Source organism: Oreochromis niloticus, linkage group LG3, assembly GCF_001858045.2.
Source record: "Oreochromis niloticus isolate F11D_XX linkage group LG3, O_niloticus_UMD_NMBU, whole genome shotgun sequence".
NCBI classification, from domain to species: Eukaryota; Metazoa; Chordata; class Actinopteri; order Cichliformes; family Cichlidae; genus Oreochromis; species Oreochromis niloticus.
In genome coordinates, this window is record NC_031967.2 from 6,265,697 (window position 1) to 6,291,576 (window position 25,880).

At 38.8% G+C, this 25,880-nt stretch overlaps 3 protein-coding genes and 1 long non-coding RNA gene across 4 annotated transcripts; 1 reads left to right on the forward strand and 3 right to left on the reverse strand.

The window, feature by feature from the left end:
- Nucleotides 1–1,110: 1,110 nt before the first annotated feature.
- Nucleotides 1,111–2,623, forward strand: LOC102079658 (uncharacterized). The gene is made up of 4 exons (XR_001224894.3): nt 1,111–1,549; nt 1,846–1,993; nt 2,099–2,339; nt 2,499–2,623. It is a non-coding gene; the product is annotated as an uncharacterized LOC102079658 (long non-coding RNA).
- Nucleotides 2,624–3,013: 390 nt separating this feature from the next.
- Nucleotides 3,014–6,619, reverse strand: LOC109196237 (uncharacterized). The gene is made up of 8 exons (XM_019349965.2): nt 6,593–6,619; nt 6,204–6,321; nt 5,679–5,765; nt 5,243–5,497; nt 5,039–5,164; nt 4,007–4,147; nt 3,439–3,550; nt 3,014–3,264 (listed from the first exon to the last, which is right to left on the reverse strand). Exons 4-8 carry the CDS (start codon nt 5,390–5,392, stop codon nt 3,047–3,049), a joined length of 747 nt encoding a protein of 248 aa, XP_019205510.1. The 5' UTR covers nt 5,393–5,497; nt 5,679–5,765; nt 6,204–6,321; nt 6,593–6,619; the 3' UTR covers nt 3,014–3,046.
- A 4,029-nt stretch (nt 6,620–10,648) lies between these two features.
- Nucleotides 10,649–15,892, reverse strand: LOC109195300 (uncharacterized). Its single transcript, XM_025906017.1, has 7 exons — nt 15,579–15,892; nt 14,911–15,027; nt 12,558–12,657; nt 11,989–12,348; nt 11,634–11,702; nt 11,379–11,525; nt 10,649–10,862 (listed from the first exon to the last, which is right to left on the reverse strand). Exons 1-7 carry the CDS (start codon nt 15,602–15,604, stop codon nt 10,704–10,706), a joined length of 978 nt encoding a protein of 325 aa, XP_025761802.1. The 5' UTR covers nt 15,605–15,892; the 3' UTR covers nt 10,649–10,703.
- Nucleotides 15,893–16,231: 339 nt separating this feature from the next.
- On the reverse strand, nt 16,232–18,633 carry LOC112846431 (uncharacterized). Its single transcript, XM_025905904.1, has 2 exons — nt 18,463–18,633; nt 16,232–17,081 (listed from the first exon to the last, which is right to left on the reverse strand). Exons 1-2 carry the CDS (start codon nt 18,538–18,540, stop codon nt 16,338–16,340), a joined length of 822 nt encoding a protein of 273 aa, XP_025761689.1. The 5' UTR covers nt 18,541–18,633; the 3' UTR covers nt 16,232–16,337.
- Nucleotides 18,634–25,880: the final 7,247 nt, after the last annotated feature.

Here is a 25,880-nt window from a genome sequence, read left to right on the forward strand (position 1 = left end):
GCCACTTAAAAATTAACGTGACAGTTCCCGATGGTTAGGGCCAAATGCAATCGCATGGCAGGCTGCTGTAAATGGACAAAACTTCAGTCAGGAGAACAATCGAGATAATCCATTCATTAATATTAGTCCAGTGGTTCCCAAACGTTTTTTGCTGGGGCCCCCTTTGTTTTACAAGAAAAATATTCGCAAATATTCAACACACACTTTCTCGCGCATGCACACATCCTCCAACCACACACACCCATATTTTGCTCCATTGCGGTTTATTTCACACCTCAAATATTTAGTAAACAATTAAGCAAATACGAGTAATCTGAAATAAATTACAGGCAGTAATAAAATACACTAACTCTTTTACGCTACGTCCGCACCTACACGGGTATTTTTGAAAACGCAGCTGTTTCGCCCACACGTAAACGGCGTTTCAAATCACTGAAAACAGAGATTTTTTAAAACTCCTTTTTTGCGTTTATGTGTGGACGAGGAATACAGAGTTTGTCACGCAACGTCAAGGGTATGTCTTTTTTCATGTCACGCTGTGTGCCACGTTATTGTTTATATGAGATGAATTGCAGAATGGGAGATAGAGACAAAATACTGTTAATCTGACTATCTGCAGTTTTACACGCTTACATACACATCCCGCTGTAACTTTACTGTATAAAGAGCTAACATCTCCAAAATGTCAGGAGTAATTACTCATTACAAGAAGTGTTTGTGAACTAAAAATCAAGAATGTGGGATACTGTTTGTCCGTGATTTGGAGAGCCCAGCGAGTGCTCCCGACACAAGGAAAGCAATTCTTCAGGGGAGATCTACCTTGGCACTTGTGCAGGTGAAACCAAAGGGAAGCCAAAGACTAGAAAATATGGTGAAGCATATATGCTTCACCATATTTTCTAGTCTTTGGCTTAGAATGAAGTTAGTTTGGAAACACATTCAGCTATGCTTCATCTCCTGCTTTGCGTTTGTGTGGGCACCCCGTGATAGCAGTGTCCAAGCGTTGTTTATTTTGTTTTTTTCGCTTTTCATACCGCGCCCCCCCCCCCCCCCTGCAATGGCTCTGTGCCCCCCTAGGGGGCGGGCCCCACACTTTGGGAAGGTCTGGGTTAGTCATTAATATACTGCTGCATGGGCTGGGCTGTAGTTACACCGTCAGGTTTTAAAAACTGAGTTTTAAAATCAACAGTGGTAATAAAACCCTAGAGAGACCGACAGTGATCACTGACTGTTTTTAGGGGCTTGTTGAGATTAGATAGACCAAGATGCAAAGCATTAAAACGTGTTAAAAGCACAACAGCCTTAAAAAACAAAGTAGTTTGAGCGTGGAAGCAGGATTCATCACGTCATCACTTGTCGACCAGTCTGAAATAATCTTTCGTAAACTCCAACAGTACTCAGTGTTTTTCATCTGTGTAGAAAGACCTCTATTCATCTTTTGCTGATGAGGAGTTGGATCGTATTGTAAGTGAAGTCCACAGAAGCCATCCAAATACTGGCTACAAGCTAATGCATGGATTTCTGAATGCAAGAGGTGTGCGTGTCCCTGGTGAGTATAATAAGCCTGTTATTGAAATTTATGAATAACTATAAAGTGATCTGTTAGTGAGCCAAGCACAAAGTTAAGCTCATGTTTGTGTATGTATCCTTTCCTAAGCACCATGATTTGTTATGCAGGCTATTAGACTGACACTATTTCCTCAAAAGTGACCATGACAGTATCACTAACTGATGAATATTTGAAATTCTACTGGTAGATATTTTACAATATTGGTCAGGTGGTTAATATAGGTATTTCTAATGAAGTGACCAGTTAGTTTGTGGTTATTTTTGCCCACCTCTCAGTCTCAAGACTGCGGGAGTCTTTACGCAGAGTCGATACAGAAGGAGTGAACATCAGACGTCTACGGCTGCATGTATTAAGACGACGGCAGTATTCTGTTCCAGGTCCAAATTCCTTATGGCACATTGACGGCAACCATAAGCTAATAAGGTATCAGTGGTATTGGCATATGAATACTTAACCATATTATAGATATTTTAATAATTGTTCTACAAAAAGGTTGTGATTTTTTGTGTTTTACATATTGTCTCACAGATGGAGATTTGTTGTCCATGGTGGCACGGATGGATTCAGTCGACTAATTGTCTACTTGACAGTGGTTGGCAACAACAGAGCTAGAACAGTCTTGGAGAGCTTTGTTGCTGCTGTTGAGCAGTACAGACTGCCATCAAGGGTTCGGTCTGATAAAGGTGGGGAGAATGCAGATGTAGGTGAATTCATGATCAGGAGCTGAGGTACCAACAGGAACTCTCACATCAAGTATCCACAATCAGCGGTAAATAACATGTTTTGTTGCTGTGACTCTACCAGTTTAATGCTTTATGAAAATTACATCACATCACCACAAAAAAGTCCCAAATAGGTTGTGCAATGACCTAAAGCATTATTAAAGTAGCTGTAACTACAACACTAATCAGGATTATTCCATGTTCAGGTTTCTGAAGACTACGGGATCGACTGGAACGGGCCTCACACTCACCATGGAGGCACTACATCAGTACCTGACATTCAGCTGGGCCGTGAGCTATCAGATGAAGAGCTTGCTACTTTGCCAGTTTCAGGAGTTTCTTTAACAGATGCAATTGGATCATACTTGGAGACAGTCCGAATTCTGTCAAGAACCATAGGAGACTGATATACAACCCAAGCTTTTTATTTAGCATGCTAAAACAAACAGATATGCAATGTAAAACAATTTGCTTCCCTCACATAATTTTTCAAGTTCCTTTCTTTCAAGTTTTTCCCATCATGACATTTGTCACATAACTTTTTAGTTAACATAAAATTATAATTTTTGTTTTGTTGTAATTGGGAAAAAAAAGTAAGACATGAAAGCTTGGGATGCAGAACTGCTAACTGTCTCTCCCATTTTATATCAAAATGTAAAATTGCTTTTTATAAACATGTGAAATATTAAACATGTTTCATTCCTCTTTGCTTGCTTTCTGTTTGAACCATGGCGAATTTTCAGCCTGAAAATTCTTAAACCAGTCCAAAACCTGTATGTGCACTATTTATTGCAGAAATAAGTGCTTCCTCGAAGTCTTGGTATGTCTGGAAACGAGCTGGCAGCTTTAGCATTTCAAAACACGTAGAGGCTGTTGGAAAGGTGCCCCCAGAGATCTCCACATTGAGTTCAGGAGGAAGCATCTCCCAGCCAACCCAGAATTTCATCAGTTGGGCCAGTCTACTTGATGAAGCTAGAAAGTCAGAAATGGAGTTAAGGAAACATTTAGTTAATTGTTCATAATGCTGCAGAGAATATACAGTTAAATTATGAATTTCATACATTATATAACTTTCAAAGCTTATTATCAAGCATTTGCAATATGAGCAATAGCTTTATTTAAAAAAGAAAAAAAAGGTGCCTATACCCGTTTCAATGAAGATCCGTAGAAATCCAGTGATGCGGCACATAGACTCAACATCAAATTCCTCATCTTCATCACTATCCTGAGCTGGCCATGTGATTTTGTCTATTACCATCTGATAGAACATGGAAGAGGACAACTTAGTCTTCAGTACTGGTGAAAAGAATATATAGTTTACCAATTTTATTAATAGGAAAAGAAGTTCAGTATATTATTATTTCATGGAAAGTTCTCCAAATACATTTATAAATAAGGTCTCATAAATCAGTGGTCCCCAACCCCTGGGCCACGGACCGGTCGGTGAGTCATTTGGTACAGGGCTGTGAGAGTTGATGCTCAGGTCTGAAATTTATGGTTTTCAGGGTTTTTATCGATAACTCTGTTTCCCTGGGTCTTTACCCGTGTGTTATGAATAAATCTTTTTTTGGTACTGGTACTGGTTTTATTTTGTTGTATTAATCCACTACAGCTTTAAGGCTGGACTCTGAAAATACTGTCGGACATAAACCATTCCATGGTGCAAAAAAGGTTGGGGACCGCTCTTATCAATGAGAGGGAAGAACTGGCTTACCTGTGGTGTGAACTGCATTTCTGCCATTCGTGGGAAAAGAAGCGGGACAACATCTGGCCTACTTGTCAGCAGGGGCCATACCATGACATCTTTGATTCCCTTTCTCAGCTGTTTGAGTTGGCGCATGGTTCTCCCAATAACCTTCCAGGCAGACAGACCCAAGCCATAGTATAAGAACAAATATCCTCCTGAATTCTACACAAGTTGGCACGGTAGAGGAAATTTTCATGAAGACACACTGACGTGCTTTGCCATATCTATTTACACTGTAGTAGACTGTGTATACACCAAAGACAAATTATAATAAATTTGCACATTTTACAGTAATATATTCTTTAATTCACACACACATCTTTTATGGGGGCTTTGTTATTTTCCTGACATCAAACCACATTCTGCAGTAAAAAAATAAATTAAAAAATTGCTAAGGTTAGCCTTTTTCATTAACTACAATGTGTCTTTAATGCCTATTTAAGTGCAAAACGTGGTAATGCAGACTTGAGATAACTGTTCTGCTGAAGGCATAACTCATGGGTGAGTGGGCAGATTCCCTTTCTAAATCAAGTAGTGATTTGGAATGTGTTTAGTTTAAGAAGGAAATTTTAAAAACACAAACATACAGTACATTTTTTTAAACTGCTGTCAGTATACTATAGTCTGAAGATATTTTGTAAAGGGATTTCTGTGTTTGTGAAGTTTCCTCTTGTGTGCGCATTTGTGGAATTAGGGTGTGAGTGCCAACACTTGCAGGTATGAAGGAAAAGGTCTGATTTTGGTTATGAAAAACTATGTGCATGATTTAAGAAAAAAAAAAAGAATAATAATTTTAACATGACTGGGAGAATGGTAAATGTTAGTGCTTAAAAACCAAATATTTACAACACTAATTTCAGCACTAATAAAAAGAAAAAAAAAGGAAACATGACCATTGCCTGCCAGTGTTGAAGAAAAAGCTACTCTATTCAAATCCGTCTGTATATTAATTTCAACACCTGCAACAATGTCTTTGATACTTAACCAGCAAGAACCTACCGCATGCACTAGAAGTTTGTTATGCAGCCATCTCCGATTTGTTTTATTTACTGCTGGGAAATCCCAAGACAGGGAACGATCAGAGACAGTGTCTTGCTGTTCCTGAGTAAGTTCTTCGAGTTCAAGCTAAAATTAAGATTAAACAAGTTATTATGGTAGTCCACACAGTGATTTTAATTCAATTCATTTTTTCATGTTACATACCATTTGTATGATGCTCCTGATGTGCAGATCAGGACAGTCTTCTATAACAATAGTTGCCAATTCCGGGTCACCATTAAACAGCACGTGAATTATTGCAGGACTTAATCCTGTGACACGGGGACCATCATGCAAAAAGGTGTGGGCCAACATCCTTCCTGCAACCCGGAAGAGGCTGCTCTCGATAAGTACCTCTGATGTTGCTGGGACCAGATGGTCCGGTTCACCCTTCAAATAGCAGTGTTCGACTAATTCCTCCTAGAAGTACCAAGAGAGCAGGGTGTTTTTTTTTTTTATTTCTTTATTTTTTTTATTTAATATATACCAATATTATCCTTTTGTTAATTTCTAAAAAATTGATCCAGACCCAAACACCACATAAGAGTAAAATACACTTAAAATGGTGAAATACCACATATGAAAATAGTAGTACACTTACCAAGATCTACTCTGAATCCAAACTGGAGTTTGGATATTATTGTTGTCACAAAGTACCGCATCACCCCTTGTCCAACAGCAGCATCACCTGAAATAAAATACAGATGATTACACTGTACAAAAAAAGCTCATTGTTTTTGTTAAAAGGGAAAGCAATATTATTTTGGTTGTAATCCTAGAATCCTGACCCTGCCAGAAAACAAAAAAGAGGAGTATTGTACAACACACATTTTTATTAGTAGTGATCACGTATATTATTTTGACCACTGGGCCCATTCACAACAAACTTATTAACCTGTAACAAATCAAATTTATTTAAGTTCAATTCAGTTTTTCACTGTAACAGGGCTACTTCTGTGTGATAGCGTAAACACTATGACTGTCATTGTAGTTAGCATGATTGGCCAACGGAGCTCATCGTATGATGCATTTCAGCCACATGAAATCAGTAAGCCACTAAGACAACTCCATTAAAAGACATTTAACTAATTAAATTTGTTTAACACAATAGATTTCTATTACTAACCATCAAGGGTACAATGAAGTGGACATGCCCATTCTTGTTGCTGTTTATAGAATGAGAGAAGTGCCGGTTCTCTGTCCTCCTCAGAGTCCCTCACATCCATCCTCAGCTGAAGTGGTTTCTATGGGCAGAAATCTGTGCCATCAGAAACTGAATTTGAATAAGCTAAATTTGAATTTGAATTGCTCAGATTGAATCTGAATTGTATCTTGAATAAATGCTTTTGAAAACTGAATTTGAATTAGTCTAATTTGAAATTGAATTTATGGTTTGAAAATGATCATCACTAAATTGAAATTGAATTTTATATTGAAAGTGAATTCATTTGCTTTGAAACTGCATTTTATCTTTTAAAAATTCAGCTCTCGAATAATTTCAGTTTCACTTCTCACCATTCAATTTCAGTTCCAAAATTCAGTTTTTTGGAACTTACATCAAGTTCAAGCGTAATCGAGCGCAGAGTAATCGAACTTCGTTTTACTAGCGGACCGCAAGTGGCAATCTACGACATCTGGAGCTGGAGTAATTCTTATGAAGGCATTCGTGATGTCAAATGACCAGTTGAGAAACTCTCAGGTTGGGAATAAATGTATTACATGTATAAGAACAAGCGTCATGTTAACAAATAATACCCGTACAGTAACGTTCATGCGTGTTGTAGCTGTTAGCTAAAAACGCTAATTTAGCGTAGATTGCCCTGGGTTCAGCGTTGACAAACAAATATGAAAGACTCCTTTCAATAGAATTCCAAAGTTGTCATCTTGTAACTTTCCAGAGTCCTCTACACTTGCAGACGCCCCTACAGGTAGGAAAACGTGCAAAAGAATGTCAAAACCATTGCTGTTTGGGTTTACTTACGTCTTACACAGCATCCCAACTCTTTAGCTTACTTAAAAACCTTAGCTACAGTGAATATTTAGTCTAACACTCATCAGTGTCTGGGTCATTACTGATCACTTTGGTGTGATATGATATATAACTCTTCTGTTACATAGTGTATGATTAATTACACAGTACTATTAATATACTCCTCAATTGTTGTGTTTGACAGGCAGACAGTTCAGAAATTGTCAGGTCAGCAAGACACCTGCTAAATTTACTAACTTCTACATCTACCACTGTTCGGCCCAGTGTTCAAACTCACCAAGAGCCTCCCAGGTTTTGTGAAGCTAGACACAACACATGCACAGATTACCAAATAACTTTTGAATCATTTGACACGTGTTTTACTGTACTATATTAATTAGTTAGCATAAAATGATGTGATGCATCTTCTGAATATTGTGTCATTCTAGCAGAGAGGAAACGAGTCAGGAGAGAGGGAGAGATGGCCGACCAAGTATCCACACAGAAATGACTAGGTTCCTTGCTGTATTTGTTCCTTTGTCAGACTTGTTCCTTATACTTACTTATTTAAGTTCTCAATACCCATAACTTGTTAAGATGTACAATTGTATTATTTTATATCAACTTACAGCTAGTGATGGGATTTCCGGCTCTTTTTAGAGAACCGGCTCTTTCGGTTCGACTCACTAAAAAGAGCCAACTCTTTCGGCTCCGAACCGGGTCTTCAGGTTGTTTTGTTGCTTTCGTTAATTTATTATTAACAATAATATAAAATCATGTACAAAAGGAATTACTAATGTAAAAAAAGTGGGGTTTTTAATATATATTTATATATAAATATATGCGGTGGCCCCTAGAGACAAAACACGTACAAACTCCAAAACACATTTCTAGCATTAACTGTACTTCCAAAACAGAGCTACCTAGATCACTTAAATTACACAATTGAAAGCATATGTGTATTGTTTGGGTATTTATACACAAGCACTCATATATATTCAAATAATTTTAAAAAAATGTTAATTTACCTGTTATTACCACACACCAAATCCGGTCGTTGGTACTTGCTGGCTTGTGTAGCCACTAGGTAACCAAAAGCTCAACACTGCGCCTAGCATCCTGGAGCACTTCTGTTGTGTTTTGTACGTGTTTTGAGTTTTTATGTGCTTCTGAGTTTTTACGTGTTTTGGAGTTTCTACGTGTTTTACAGTTTGTACGTGCTTTGTCTGTAGGGGCCACCGTAAATATACTTTTATGTATTCACTCCAGATAAAATGTAATTAATAAATCATATAATACAAAAACCAACTATTCACATTTCAGCTTTTAACTATTTAAATTTTCAGCTTTTTCCTTTTAAACAAATTTAAAGTGAAACAACACAAAACACTGCAAACCACAACACAATTAAATATAAAATAAAATATGAAAACAAAAAGAAGATGCACATTCTCTGTCATATGGGCCTGCATGAATAAACTTTCTGAATCCTCTATCATCTGCAACTGAAAATAGTTGTGGATGATTACTATACCTTTCTAATGTGATGTTGTTGTCCCTGGCTCTCTCTCTCTCTCTCTCTCCCTCCCGCTCTGTTCCTGTGCTACTGCGTGTAACCCCTCCCCCCTCATCCCAGTGCAAAGCACGAGGCTGGCATGCGGAGTGAAGCGGAAAAAAGTGCAAGAGAGAGGGTGAAAGAAAGAAAAAAAAAAACCCCACAGCTCGCAATAAGGAGCCGGCTCGCGTCGTTTACACCAGTTAAAGAGATACAACTTAATTTTTATCTGTTACCCAAGCTTGTTCAGTCTACTCCAAAAGGCAGTGAAGAATTTGTCCATCTGCAAGCTGGTTTGGGACGTAGGTCTACACTGATACCTGACAGCTACAGTCATGATGAGGTAAGGTACTGCTCCACATTGACAGGAAAACATATTTGTTGTAAGTTAACGATCATATGGGATATATGAAGCATCCTCACAGGACAGCAGGAGCTGCAGTGAGAGGCTCATCTCACTGCACTGCAGGACTCAGAGGTTCAGGAGGGTCTTTATCCCCACTGCCATGAGGCTTTTTAACAGCAACTACTCACATTTTCTTCTCACATTTATTTCTTTTATTCTAATAAACATTGGTAGTAATCATATGAATTCTGAGCTAAATGGACTTGCCCTGACAGGCTTCAGCTAGCACAAAAGCTAATACAGCACAACACTTAGGGAAATTGAAAATGACTGGAGTAATTGGAAGTTTCAATGAGCTGATGATCGAGTTCACCAGACCTAAAACACATAACAACACTCTTCATAGATGGAGAGTACATACACTGCGCAGAGCACATTAGGAGGAAGTTATGCAATATACACTGCTCAAAAAAATAAAAAGAACAAAGATAAGACATGCCATATCTGAATGGATGAACTATTCTTATTAAACACTTTATTCTTTACATAGTTGAATGTGCTGACAACAAAATCGCACAAAAATTATCAATGGAAATCAAATTTAGCAACCCATGTAGGTCTGGATTTGGTGTCACACTCAAAATTGAAGTGGAAAAACACACTACAGGTTGATCCAACTTTGATGTCGTGTCCTTAAAACACATCAAAATGAGACTCAGTAGTGTGTGGGGTCTCCACGTGCCTTTATGATCTCCCTACAATACCTGGGGGATCCTGAGGGATCTCCTCACAGACCTGTACTAAAGCATCCGCCAACTCGTGGACAATCTGTGGTGCAGATATATATTGTCGTACAATATAATCATCACGTTGGTACAATATAAATATTATATTGTCGTACAATATAATCATCACGTTGGTACAATATAAATATTATATTGTACGAACGTGATAATTATGTATATTGTAATAACGTGATATTATGTTGTTCAAACGTGAAAAGTATATTGTACAAACATGATAGTATATTGTACAAACATGAAAAGTATCTTGTTAGAACAATAAAGTTTTCACGTTATAACGTGATATACTTCTATTTTTCTTTTGCCTGGGTGGCAGCTCTACGCTTCCGTACTAGGTGTGTTATTAATGTTTTCAAACTTTTTAAGAAAAACATATATAATCTTTCAGCCTTCTAAAAAACCACATAAAAACAACAAACAAACAAACAAATATGATGTTGACCATACAGATAGGCAGTTGTTGGCCTACTGGAGGAATGTTCTTTATGGAATGTTTTAAGTGCTTTAAAAAGTCTGTTAAGCTTCGTACAGAGCATGCAATGTAACTGTACATTAAAGAGTGTTTTATAAACCATGCTTTCTGTTTCTTCTGTTTCTTTTTATAAACATGAGACTGTTATATGCATTTTCAGCTATTTATTAGATTTTATCAGATTAAAAAAACACTTAGCATAGGAATGCAATTGAAACTATAACTTTTAAATATTGTTTAAATGAATGAACATAGCAACATGTAATAACAATTATAAATATATATAAATAAAATATGAATAAAAACAATTTAATTCGTTCTTTGTAATATATCATTTTTCAAATTTGAACATTTTAAACAGTACAAACAAAACAAAGGAACTATATATATATACATATATATACATATTTATTCTGTTTTTTTTTTTATTTCTACTATTAGTTTTCCTTTGATTTTTACACTAACGGTGATCGTGGCCTTCTCAAACTCCTCCTCGTAGGGCTTCCACAATTTCCCCTTCGATGAAGAGGGTTTCTCCAGTTTGAAGGAGAACCTGTAGTTGGGTGGACTGCAGTGCACTGCACTGCTCTGCAGTGGCCACACCAACTATAGTTACTTCTGTCCTTTCATCTTCCTTTGTCTGTCGATACACAATAAGCATATATTTAACCTTGTAAGCTTGACATTTTTTCATATAAAAACGACACAAATATTGTATTGACGTCTTGATGCATGCTCAATGATCCATGTAAGTAAATCCCAAAAGGTTGATTCTGTTCATCTGGACGTAGCATTTTCAAGTGGGAGAAACGTTTCGTCACTCATCCAGGTGACTTCTTCAGTCTCATTTACCCAATCTTTTAAATAGTACATTGCATAATGAGTGAAACTAGCCCACTGAAGGAACAACAGGCTGGGAGGTCAGTTCCTTGATCAATAATATACAAATTGTCATGGGCACTGATCAAAGACCACAGAAACCTGCAGTGCGCTGAGACTGAAGAAGTCACTTGGATGAGTGACGAAACGTTTCTCTCACCTGAAAATGCTACGTCCAGATGAACAGAGTCAATCTTTTGCACCACCTATAATTCTAAACATTTTGGCAAATGACATTGCTATTACATGTTGGTACAAACATATGGCTTCTTCATACCTCAATCTTTGTATAGGAGGTCGTCTGGAGCTGTACACCATAGGCAGAGTGGTTTACTTTGATGTGGGAGACCTTTATCTGATCTCCCACATGAACATCGTGAATTGATGCCTCCCTCCACAAGGAGACAGTCATGGTATGCCCATCCTGAAATCACAAACATGACAGAATGAAAGATTTATTCATTAACTAATACAAATCTCAAATATGCCTATTTTCACCATTTTCAATACTACACTTTAGTTGCACCATTACTTGCTTTAGCTGGAGCGTTCGTATAGGCACTTGTTGTTTGCCTGCGACAACTTTCCTCACCGCCGAACACTGAAAATTCAATTAAAATACAATGTCAGTTATAGTGATTGCATATATCTGTGTGTGTACATCTAGGTGCTTCTTTCTTGACTTACTACATCTATTATTTTATTATTGTTGTTAATGATAAATCTACAACCATTTACAAAATAATAGCGGTTGATCTTGTTCTAACAATTTTGTGTTTGTTTGACAACAACAACAAATGATTATTTTTACTTTTAAAGACAAAAAAGTAATGGTTTCTTTGAAAACCTAAAGCAATATCAATTCTGATGGAACCACAAATATTTACCTCCACAACCTCCCCTTCCACTGTCATAAGCCCTCCAAACGTTGGGCTCATCTTCAGTGGTGTTGCTGGGGAAGGTGGATCAAGAAGCTCCTCCGCCTTTGTGATGAGGGCCTCTGTTACTACAAGGGCAGGAGCTTTAAAAAACTGTGTCCTTGCCGTAATATTGATTAGATAAGGGGGAGCTTGGCCCCTCAGCTCATGTCCCCTCATCATATAAGACATGCCCTCTTTGACTTTGGACGAGAATTCCTCAAACAAAGTAATTTTTGCCACTGTCTCTCCATCGGTGATTGCTGCCACCATATTTTTTTTGGCTAACTGTGGTTTGACCACTCCATCTTGGATATCCCAGCTGATTATCTGATAAAAACATAAATAAAGAAATGTATTTCTATGATCTTACTCCATAGCCACGTTCATACATGTGAAAGTCTACATCATATGATTGTTGGGTTTTTCTCTGTATTTATTATTGTACGATCTACTGTACAATATAAAGTGCCTTGAGGCGACTGTTGTTGTGATTTGATGCCATATAAATAAAATTGAATTGAATTGAATTGAATCACCCTGAGCTGGTCGCAAGATTTTAACACCCGGATGTGAATGGGTGGGGGCCGGAAGTACGGCGTCTCAGGCCGGTTAGCGGTCAACTTCATTAAGGCCATTCTGGAAAAAAGAAAAGAAAGAAAAAAGCAAAACAAACACATTAACAGGTTCATACATTTCTGCTGGATCCAGGGGCCCGTTCTTCGTACCTCGCTTACTACATCCAAGATCAAATGACACATCCAAGATCAAATCATCGCGCTAACTTTGAGCTCACTAATCCGGTTCTCCGAACACACCTGTTGTTGACGATTAGTATAGCTGGATGAAGTAATCTGAGATCACTGGGTGGCTTAAAAGGGGCTACGCATCGATAGTAGAAACATTGATCGGCAACCCTGTGATTGGTCGGCGAAGATGTCGAAGGAGCGCGCACAGTATTTCACGGCAGCAGACCAAGAACTCTTGATTGAGGGATATCAGGAGTTTCAGAGTTTAATTAAAACGCAGGGGAACACTGCAAAGGCTGCAAAAGCAAGGAGAGAGGGCTGGCAGAAAGTTGCTGACAAATCAAACTCGTAAGTGATCCATGATATTACATTATATCATGTGATATTATATTATACCACATTATATTATATTACATCATATCCTCTTTCACATTAGAGCCACAACAGGACCCACTAGAACATGGGAAAAAGTAAAAGTGAAATATAAGAATATTCCACAGAATGGTAATATTTATCACTTATATTGCTTTTAGTCTATGACAAGAGACCCTGGAATAATCTGTTTGTTTGTTTATAACAGCAACCAAGAAAAGGGCAGAGCAAATAAAGACAGGTGGTGGTCCTGCACCCCCTCGTCACACCCCTTTTTGTACTGTGACATTTATTGACATTGTGGGTTTTTTTGTGTGTAGTTTGACATAACACTCCATCACTTTTACCTGTTCCCATGCAAGGGGTGACTGAAGCATGCACAGTAAGTCGGGAGTAAGTATATACAGTACAGTAAGTATATATATATATAGAGAGAGAGAGAGAGAGAGAGGAAGAAAGTAAATAATACCCTCACGGGAGAATCGATCCCGCAATATACGCTAAATTCTGTAAACTCTCCTTATCAATCTTGCACCTTCCTTGCTCGCGTACAAACGGACAGGACATGGCTGCGACAGACTTCCCAAATCCACCTTCGCTTTTATAGTCGTGGTCTCTCATCTTGATTACACGAAGTAATTTACTATTACTACTCTAAAATATGAATTACATCTGACATGATCTACTACATGTAATAGAATGATTAATAGTACATTTCCCTTTTTTTCGGAAATGACCTGTATGTATCTGTATGAAATCAATAAAAGAATCAAATGCTGCATTATCTTTAGTTACATTGATAATATTTATTTATGGTAAAACAGTGGCGAAATATCGCTCTTGCTTTCATATAACTGCAGTGGACATACCTGAGTGGCCGCGATCTAATCCTGTTTACATAAAGTAAACCTGCTCCCGAGCAGGTTTACGCTTACGGATCTGTTGCTATGACAGCAAGTCCCAGATGAGCTTCGGAGAACCGAACGATCCAAGATCACGCGAAATCGTCAACATTCAAATCCGGCTAACTTACTTAGCGAGGTACGAAGAACGGGCCCCAGTTCTGATAGAATATAGTAACACCTGTTGCTTTTATGTCGTCTCTTCACATTTTGATATGAAACAAACACATCATTAACTTCCTCAACCCTAAGTGTGTTTCTGAGGTTCCTGCTTGATATTTACATACCAGAAATCATTTCAATATTTCTGTGAAAACACAAATTATCTTTACAAAATGTTGGTCTGAAAATTAATTTAATGCTTATGAGCCTTCATCAAATACATACAAATATTACAGCACATGTAAGTGTATCCAATTCACTCTGGATGGAACGCAGAAAAGCCCCCCCACAATTTTCTCAGTCAGTAAACTCCAGCTCGCTCAGGTGAACCTGTCTTTCAGCTTTATCAGTGAGAAGTGAACTAAATTGTGTCTTGTTTTGCAAACAAACCTACGGAGCCCCGCAGGGGACATGGGAGAAAAAAAATTAAGACGGACTTAATTTTACTTTTGCGAGATCTCGCAAAACTAACTCGGGATCTCGCAAAACTTTTGCGAGATCTCGCAAAACAAACTTGGAATCTCGCAAAACAAACTCGGGATCTCGTAAAACTTTTACAACACTGGAATTGTCTCTCAACTGACAATATCCTTTTAATTCAAATGGACCCACAAACTGCCATATCCTCAGAAAATAGCATGCAATTTTGCCATCTCTACAGTATGTAAAGATAGGTGTTTATGGTTGCCTGAATTGATCCATCTTACCTGTGCAATCTGGGTTGCTTCCTTCTGTATTGACTGCATATGGGGTGTGGGCAAGCCATTAGCTGAAGACAATGGGAGCAGGAAACCATCCATAGGTAATCCATTTGTGTCGGCATTCTGAGAAGGAAGTATTGCATTAACTGACAACAGACACCTTAACCCTTCAAGATTATAAGACTCTTCTTAAATCTTCTACCTTGGCCTATTCTAAATCATGAATGTTCTTAAAAAGTCTGCAAAATATGTCAATAGGTCTTAAGAAAAAGATACACCTCTTTATTTTCAGCCTATATGTCTCACTTACAAGAGTAAAAAGACATATTACAGTGGAATTCCACAGGTTTTTATCAGATCTTGATGTACTTCTTACTACTTAAAATGTTGTATTATTGCTGCAACAAAATCAAGTTTTAAACAAACAAGAGATGAATTCTGATTAATAGAAATCGAGCAAGTGTTTCACAGTACTGTAGGTTATTTCTTTTAAGATCCAAAAGAATAATATTACAGAAAGTAACATACATGCTTAAATTTTGTCCAAGCAGGAATGCATGATCAGCTTTTTTAAAATCAGAACTATGCAAGTCATTGAATTTGAGTATAAATAAATTTCCATATTTTGTAACACTTACATAAACCACATCAACCACAACTGTCCATGGTCTTACCTGTGTGAGATCCTCACTGTTGACATAATTCAGGGTTATCACAACTGTGTCATCACCATCTGCTCTGACAAGATCCTCTTCAGGATTCCATAGAACCGTATCCGCTTCGTCTATGTCTGGAAAACGAAATTCCAAATCTTCTGGAAGTTTGTCCCGGGACTCTAGTTTGAAGGATTTATTAGGAACTATACTGGTCAGATCAATAATTTCAGAGCAGTGGTCAGGGAAATCATGATCATTTGAGTCATTCTGCTGCCGCTGTCCCACGACAGTGTTTTTAATGTCTGTTGGGGTTGAATGCATATGATGTGATTTTCCTGGACTTAGTGTTGTCACTGCCTCACAGAGTGATTTCAGTTTTTTTGGATTGGGTTCCCTCTGGAAATTGTGAATCTGTGAACCAGAAAACAAACACAAGAAACAAACGAACATAATTCAATTATTTTTTCAGCAGCCAATCATTTACTACATGTTAATGAATACAAAGCTGTAATTCTTTCACAGATGTATTAAATGTACCTTACCACACAAGTCAACAAAAAATTCCTGGAATAATTTCATCCTACAGAAGTGAAAGTAGTCGTAGATGTACATAAAGCACTTGAATTAGACAACTCTGTATTGCCGTTGCACAGTCATACCTAGTACAATAGTACAACGAAATTAGAAAATGTCGCACGTTACCACCAAGCACTACTAAACACAACAAAATACAGTAACTTTAAAGTGATCATTATTTTTAATAATAACTTTCTTATTTTAACAAACCTGTTTGCCAGTGTCACTGTCAGTTGAATCCCCATGGTCAAGTAGATCTGGGACAAAATCATCTGTCTCACTGTCAGATCCAAGTAATGTCACCGGTGAATCTTCTTCAGTTATGCTGACAGAAAAATCCTCTACAGATGAGGACTGAACTGTTGACGGTGTTTCATCTTTCGTCCAAATGTAAAATCTCAGGATCTTCAATTTGGTTTGTTCATAAAGTTTGCCAACAGTGTCATCTAAAGGAATCGAATTTCTTTTAAAATCACAGACATCAATGTCAAAGTCTTCAACTCTCCCTTTTGGCGAGTTCCCATCTGGAAAAAACAGGTCCTTTCCCATTTCCAAAATCTTAGCTACAGTTGTAGTTTTTTCCACAGTTGCATGTCTTGTTCCTCCACCATTTCTGGTTCTCACTTGACAGTATTCATTACTGCTAAAATGAAGCCATCCGATTTCTATTTTTCTGCAGGTCTTCTCTCCTGCAGTATTTCTCTGTCTTGCCATCCCTTCACCTTGCTTGTGGAACACACCTGATGAACCACACAGCACTCCTTTGGTTTTTGATCTTACTTTCCGTGCCGCAATTTTATCTCTTAGGTTCTGCAGAAGAGTCTCTTTATCTGTGCTGTACTTAGTTTGTTGACAGAAGGACTTGACAGCTACTCTGTCACCATATGTCCTTATGTATTTTGCCATTTGTCCATCAGTCATGACGGACAGCACTGCCTTATCCACCTGCAGACATAAAACATTAGAGAAATGCTATTAATGCCACACTAGCACACATGGAATGCTAACTGTATTAGAAATAGAGTTCTTAATCCAAACAACATCCAAATTCATGGGCTGCAACCTCTTTTTAAAAAAAAATTTATTTATCACATTTTAGACATACAAGCTGTGTCCAAATTCATGGGCTGCATCCTCCTGAGGACGCTTTTGTAGACCGATTACGTCACAGCGATGCGCCGAAGGCAGTCCAAATTCGTAGACTCCTCCGAATGCAGCGGACAAATGCGTCCTCCTTTTCACCGAATTTGAAGGATGGGTCGGGTGTGTGCTTCGTGGCCCACCATATCCCAGAATTCATAGCGCGGCCCAGCCAAACTCCAGTTTCCGGTAATGGCAGCCGCTAATAAGTTTTGAAATTACTGTTATTAATCTTTCTGGGTCACAAAATAAACTTTTAACATATTTTCAGGCGAGAACGTGGGCGTGTACACTTGAAATATCTGCTTGGTTTATCAAGGTATCGCATATTTGCAAGTGCTTCGACGTTTTTGTTGACGTCTGTTACCCACCAGCTCGATAGCTTGCCGAGAGCTCGAGGGTCACTGAAGCCGCCGAGAACGGCACAACTCCCGGCACATCATTATAATACCACATTGTTATACTTTATGTAATTCCTGTTTTACTTGACTGTATGTGTAAAATGTGATAAATAAAGTTTAAAAAAACAAAACAAAACAAAAAAAACCTCCCGGCACATCATTTTCAGATCACCGCGGACTTTTGCTACTCAGGTTAAACGTAATATATAAAACATTTAGACAACCTAAAAATTTTATTGTTTGGCATTTTTCAGCGTTTTATTTGTTCGTGAGTAAACGGTTTGGCTGAGATTAAAGTTATTAGATTAAATTAGATCAAATAAAGCTTTATTAATCCCCCGGGTGGGTTCCTCCTTGGTTTTTACACCGCTGAATAAACGTCAAACAGAAAACTGATTAAACAGAAGTGTGAGATGGTCGGGAATTTACTCCAGTGTCCTGTTATATTTTAGATAGCAAGGAGCAGACGGCCGAGTTTCTTAAACTCCACCGAGACAGCGGTGACGCTAATTAAAAGGCTAGACCGTCCAACTTCCGGCCTACCCGACCTTCTGAGGACCCGGCCCACGTAGACCACGAAGCCCGGGTCCTCAGGAGGATGCAGCCAATGAATTTGGACACGATTTGAAATTTCAAAACATATGTGGACTTAACGAGTTATGTTTAATGAACCTGAACATATTTACAAGAGTTAACATTAAAGGCATGCATATACGACCTCGGTTTTTCAACAGGTCACTCGCCTTTTGAACCACGGTGTTTAATGCTTTGTTGTTTATACGTACTTTGTCTTGTTGCATGTGCATGATGTCGTCGTGTGGGACCTCTCTTGACCGCAAAAAATGTTCTAAATCCTCCTCCATGTCCGCACCCTTCAACTGAACTGCTATCAAAAAGGAGCGGGATCTTTTGCGAGATCTCGCAAAAGTCCGTCTTAATTTTTTTTTCTCCCATGTCCCCTGCGGTGCTCCGTACAAACCAGAAGGGAGACGGTGGAGGGAGCTGAACACTTTTATAAATATTGCTGAGGGAGTTGTTTCTTGTACCACGGACCAAGAGGAGAATTCACTGTTCGGAAGTTGGGAGATTGTCACGGAGGAAACCATGTTATTCAAACTGTTTTTGCACATCTTTGCTTGTTTGTTCACTATAAAAAAAATAAATAAATAATTAACTCTCACCTATCCAGTCCTGTTTGGGTCTCGTTTTCTCTGTTGCATATGACTTTGTTGTTTGAAAAACTTGTGCGTAACTTTTTAAAATTATAAGCAAATATAATTACAAAAAATTACACTCCAAGTTGACACCAAGGTTACTCACTGCTGGTTTCACATAGCTGTAGGGGTCCCAGCTTCAAGCGTGTGGGGTTTTTTTCTGTCGGTTTTGTATCTTTCGATTCACTATCTTTTTTGCATGCAAGCTCTGTCCTAAGAGGTCTTTCTGGTCCATCATGAGTTTTGGTTTGCCCTCATGCTTGAGGTGTTAGGACAGAGGCCTTCTACCAGGACTCCAGTCCTAATGACCTACATCCAGGAAGACACTTCAGGGCCTAGTTCAGCAGTGGGCAACCAAGTCCAAGCTCACGAAGAGCAGGAAGATGAGGGCCAGCTGGAGCCAAGAGCAGAAAGAAGGACAGGGTTGATGCATTTTTTTTAAATTGATAAGAGGCACTAGATTATTGGTAATTAACTTATCATTAAAGTCCAGGATTGACCTGAGTGTCCCAGTATGCACAGGCACTTTTAATCAGGCCTGATATTTGGCTGAGTATGAAGTGCTGCTGAATCTGCTGAATCAGGACCAAAAGGATGAAGGAGGTGCCACAACTTGGCTTGCGTTTCCAGCTACTGAGTGGAGCATCATACAGGGTGGTCTCCACAAGGTGTTCAGGGATGCTCATTTCCATTGTCCACTGCATCATGTATCTCTTGGGTTTGCAGGGCTGATGTAACTAATGGCTGCCATGTCACTAAAATGTATTCAGAACGATGCAAGACCAAAGTGGTGCAAACAAGCCTGTTAATAAAGATATGACACGTAACATTCTAGCACTTCAAAAAAGCACTACAAAGAATATATAAAAAATACCTGCCTGTTCACAACAATTGTGGTCCAGGGGTACCTCCTCCAGGGCAGACACCTCAGCAGATAGCTGGTCCCGCCAGAGAGCACCACTGATTGCCTCCAAACCAGTCTCCCCCTCATCTTGCACATCATCCTTGGGCTCATCCCCTGGGGCCACTCTTCTTCCCTTGGAGGAAGATGGCATGGAACCTCGTCTTCATCATTCCAAAAGCATGCTCTATAATAGACCGTGTCCTGGAATAATGAGAGTTGAAGCGCTGGGCACCCACACCTTGGACTGGCCTCTTGTAGGGAGTGATGAGAGGGAGTGGATGTTGGAGACATGGGTACCCTCCATCTGCGAGGATGAAATGCACTGGAGGAGGGTAAATGGCCTGCCAGTACAGTGGGCTGTTGTGGAGCACCCTGGAGTCATGCATTGACATATGTATTGATGAAGCGGCCCTGATGGTCACAAATCGCCTGCTGGAGCATGGACGGGAACAATTTCCTGTTCCTGTAGCACTGACCAATCAGGGCCTCTGGGAGGCTTGATGCGGATATGGCAGCAGTCAATTGCACCAGCAACTTTCAAAAAGGCTATGTGTCTTGCCACCCGTGCAACCTATGAGACATGGCATCTAGATCTTCAGGGGTCCGAGGGAGGTGGATGACCTGATGGCGAATGGCCACCACCTCCTCTGTGACCCTGTGGACAATGCGGTGAACAGTGGAACGAGGTATTGCAAAAACAACTCTGAAGGATGTTCTGCTGGCCAGCCAGAAAGGAAACACAAGGACCTCAATTGTGGCACCCCAATCATGTCTCCGATCCTGGTTAAGTAGATTCAGCAGCACTTTCAGAGACACCCTGCTCAGGCAAAAATCAGACATAGTGTTTTCAATATTAAAAAACTCGTCCAGGACTTGAACACTCAGGTTAATCCTGCAGTAGTGTAGTCTGGTCTGGTGAAGGAAAATATGGAAAATAATAAACATACTTTTATTTTTGTCATTATTATGAATGTTGCTGTTGTTGTTCTTTACAGAAATGATTTTACATGTGAAAACATTATTGCACTTGAGTAAAATGTACTAAAATTTGCTGGTTCACTGTAAGGTATAAAAGAGCAAATAGTTCTATAGTAAAATCAAGTCTACAGTGGTAATATCGGAGTTTTAAGCTAGTAAACAAATACACACGTCAAATATATTAATAAAAAAAATGACGACATGTATTTTTCAATGTACCTGAAAGTGGTTATCTCTTAGTCGCAACAAAATTACTCGTCTGTGATGAGTGATTTGTTGTAGCCCTTCTATTACAACAAAGATGAGACAAACGAGAAGGTTGTCCGAATCCATTTCACCGATCGGGAGAAATGGTAATGGCGGGAAAAGCTGGTGACGCAAATCTGAAGGCTAGACTGTCCAATTTCACAAGCCTCGCACTTCCAGCCTTCTCGGTCTTCAGAGGATGTGGTCCACGTAGACCGCGAAGACATCTGAAAGATGCAGACCCTGAAATGGGACACAGCTAGTGTTTACACTGCAATCTGCCTTTATGACATTCATTAGTACCCTCACTGACACACAAAAGAACAAATACAGTACACACTGACTACACAACACAACACACTAACTATACACTCCCAACATGCTAAAAACCACAAATCTCTAACATCTCAAAACTCTTTCTCTCTCTGGCTCTCGCTGCTGTCACTCCCAAAACTTTCCCCTCTACCTAAACAACCAAATCCTACATGTTGCTATTTTTTTTATTGGTCAACATGGTACATTAAGGACTTGGCACTAAGGGTGGCAAGAGATAGTTTTAGGTTGGTACATGCCACTCCTCTAGATCTGCACCTGTCGGTTGCACTCTGTGTCCTAGGGTGTCATTCAGACCTATCGTGATCTTGTTCTTCTTCTACTTAGTAACCATCGTATTCGTTATCACTGTGGTGTTCTTGTATGTGTTGGTTGTAGTTGATGACGACGACGAGAGACCCTGCACTTGGGACACCACGGTCCAAGCTGAGAGATGTGTTCCCTGACATGAATGAGTTGATCTATGAGCGTGAAAGTGAAGAGGCTGAAATGCTCACATCAGCCCCAACATTTAAACCTCAAAAATGTGTACAAGTCCTGCTGGGGTGTGGACACTGGAGCCCTGGGCTCTAGGATGTTGAGAGTGGATCCTTTGGAAGCTGATGTTGGTGGTGAGGCGTGGGTCCTCAGTGGATCAGGGTTGGTCTGGTGTCAGAGTAGTGAATGCAAGACCCAAATGCAGGACTTCCTGTGTAGAGTACAGTGAGTGTTTTGTCTTTTCGCAGACACTTAGTGGACATTGACACGTGTGGCACATAATGAATATATTTGGCAGGAGAAAACCAAAGAAGTGAGTTTTGCAGTGTTAAAAAAAAGTTTAACCTATGGTAAATATGGTTTTACATATGTTCATGTATCAGACCAGGCGACACCAGCAGACTGAAAAAACAGTGAGTAAAATAAGAAATGTACAAAGTGTTATGGAAGACATTTTGTGTAGTTGCCCATCCCTGTAGTACAAAAAACACTCTTAGATTATAGGTCCACAGACTGTAAATAAAGGAACACTGACATTAAGTTTATCCACTCATGCAAATCACTTCTGGCTCTAAAACCACAACATGACAATGTTGAGCCTTGAAGATAAAATGTAAAGTTCAAAACTAATTGGTGACATCACAATGCATTTATCTACCTTCAATAAAGAGTCAATGGTGCTGCAGTTGTGCATGACTCTAAATTTTTCCAGTGGGAAACAACACAGAGACAACTGGAGTTTGAAAGATTTTAATAAATGAAACATCAAAGAAGCTTTTTATTATTAAAAAATTAGAATAGAAGTGTTGCTGCATAAGAGTTGTTGGTGTTAGACTGCTGCACACAGATGCTGATGCAAAGATAAAGCAGCTGTGTGAGTCCTACGATAAAGGAAGTGGTAAACTTTGAGACTTTGCAGAAAACAAAAGCCAGTTAATACATTTCTACAGTAACAATACTATCATCATCCTTAAACCTTCATATTAATCACTCTTTATGAGAATTGCTGTAATTGAGTTTCCTCAGTCAACATTAGATACTCATATCAGCTTTTAATACTTATTTCACTTTAATATTTAATTGAGAAACAAGGTAGTCTCAATGTACTTTATATCATTCTCAGTTTACCATCAGCTACACTCACACTGTTCTTTCTGTTCTTGTCTCTGTACGACTCTGCACTTCTCTCTGTGAGCCCGTCCTTCTATTTCTCTCATCAGTGTCCAGATTCTGTAAACATAAAACACACAGTCACAAATGTCCAACAGTGACAATAGCTTGTCCTCTATTAATAAAGCAGCTCTCAGTCAGTCATATCAGATATCTGAGTGTGCAAAGGGAAAATAGGATTCACAGACTATAGACTAAGTGTAAGATAAAGTGTAAATAGGTCTTCCTTTTACAGATTATGTTCTTTGATGGCAGGTTTAGAAAGAATGTGTGTGTGTGTGTGTGTGTGGTTAGCGCAGTGAAACTGTTTAATACTGTAATATTATCATTTAAAGAGCTTGTTTAAGAGAAGCAGGTAAATGTGGTTTTTAAAGAGGAGAAAAGTAAAGGAGAAATTCATTATAACAAAACAAAAATACCTTTCTTAAGCCTTTTGATTTGAAGAGCCAAACAAATGATAGCTACAAAGAGGATAACAGTCAGAGCACCCAGGATCATACTCATCACCTTTGGTAATCCATCCAACACACCTATGAGGAAGATAACTGAATTAAAGTCAGAGTGACAAATTGTGCAGCAGTAATTTATGTGGTAGGCAGAACTTTAAGGGTAGATGATCTGATTAATCAGCAATTTTAAACTTAGATCAGAGGTGTCAAACATAAGGGCGGGGGCCAGATTTGACCTGGCAAAGATTTCAGTCTGGCCTACAAGATGGCTTTAAAAAATATGAAAAACAACTGAAAGTTTTGGACTTTTAAATGTATTTTAATAAGTTTTACAGATTTTTCTGCTGATGATCTGAATGTTTTGCATGTTTTCATGACATTCATCAAAATGACATAAAGAGTAAATTCTTACCTTGGACCTCTACATTTGTTGCTTCAACAATAACTGGTTGGTAGCTCATTCGGAATCCACAGAAATAGAGTCCAGAGTCCAATAAATCCACTTGTTTGATTTTGAGAAACACAGTCGATATGTTGGTGCTCATTTGAAATTTTTCACTTTGAAATCCAGTGCAGAATGAAGCAGGTTCATGAGGCTTGAACATCGAGGCGATGCAGGTGAGTTTGGCTCTCTTGGTCACTCTGAACCAGGATATCAGTGTGGGAGAACTGGAAAAGTTGGAGCACAGCAGTGTGACTTCTTCTCCAGACTTTACCTCTAAAGTCTGAGAATCAGAAACAGAGAACCAGCCTAAAAACAAACAGAAGATGGGTTTTTTGGTGGGCAAATTAATAAACAGAATCCTAAACAACAACTTTTTAAAAATGTAGTCAGTTCTGTGTTAATGAATTTCACTTACCAAGGCTGAAGAGAAGTAAACCTGTAACAAAAGTGACGTTCCCCATTCTGCACACAAATGACACCTATAAATGGCGCTCTACAACAGTCAGTGCTTATAAGTGGTTTTGAAGAGGCGGGCTTTCAGCATGTAGCTTCTGTCTATGTTGGGTTTATTTAGGCACAAACCCCACTGGAACACAAAACCATCAAATGCACGGCAAACTCTGTGGCGCTCTCTGTGTTTTTGAAGTCAGCCAAGGTCAAGGAAAAGATCTCTTCACCTGAACTGCCATTTTTATTCTCAACAAGCAGTCATACATGAATATGCAATTACCAATACAAGTGACAGTCTTAAGCAGGCGTGTGTGTGAGCAACATCAGTGTCTGTATTCTGTGTGGGTGTGTGTAGGTGCATGTGTGTCTGTGTTTTCAGCCATACCATACATAGACATATAACCTTTCAATGAACTTAACTTGTGTGTATGAGGTATGCTCAAAAACAGAAATAAGCGTCTTGTTAAACTATAAAAACATGGACTTGCAATAGGTCATATCTCAAATGAACATCTAAAGATGTGAAGTCTTGCACTTTAATAGAACAGTCTGGTTTCTAAAGTTATAATGGAAATTATAACGTCGAGGCTGCTTCCTCTCATCTCATGGTACACAAGTGCACACAGAATCTTATCAGACCTAATAAGGATAAGATATTTTATCAGCATACAAATGATTATATATTTCTAAGCATAAATGACAATCTTAAATTATTAATTCTGACAGTCTATACACTGCAGAAAAAAAATCTGCTTGTCCAATATGAAGAAACCCCAAATGACAGGGCCAAATGTCAGTATTGTTCCACAAATCACTGCTTCAAATTCACATGCATTGATAAAACACAATGCTCCTGAATGTCTTGTGTATAAAATCCTGTGCAAATGTTCTGATATTCGTAATGTTGGGCAAATCTTTTGATCCATTCTTTATTTCTTTATATTTTGCTTCCAAAGAGCCAAGCTTTCTGAAGGTCTTTCAAACTTTCTTTGGACGTTGGCTGTTTTTCTCTTATTTTCAGTCAATAATTGTAGCTAACAATTTTCAGAGGAGTGCTTTGTTTGTCAAGCCACTTAATACTAAGCTATGAATTATTCAAATACAAAAAGGCACCTAACTTGAGGGATGAACCAGTGTTTGTCATGTAACATATAACATACATGCCATAGATAATTCAGCCAAGAACCAATTTAAAGGGTGACTGTCAAGAAGCCAGTACAGAAGAACTGGACAGAAAATCAGTGGCAGTAGGTCTTATGGAGTTGTCTTCTTCTGTCTGCTGCTTAAGTGCCACCACAGCAGATCATTTGCATGAATCTGACCCTATTCCTAGCATCCTCCCCTTTCACATCAACCCTCTGCATGTCCTTGTTCATTACATCCATGAACATCCTCTGAGGTCTTTCTCTTCTCCTCCTGCCGGGCAGCTCCATCTTCAACATCCATCCTGCCCATTATATGTAGAAAGAGAGAGAGAGAGATTGGGAAAGAGAGAGAGACAAACACTGAAAGTGCAAAAATAATAATATACAGCAAC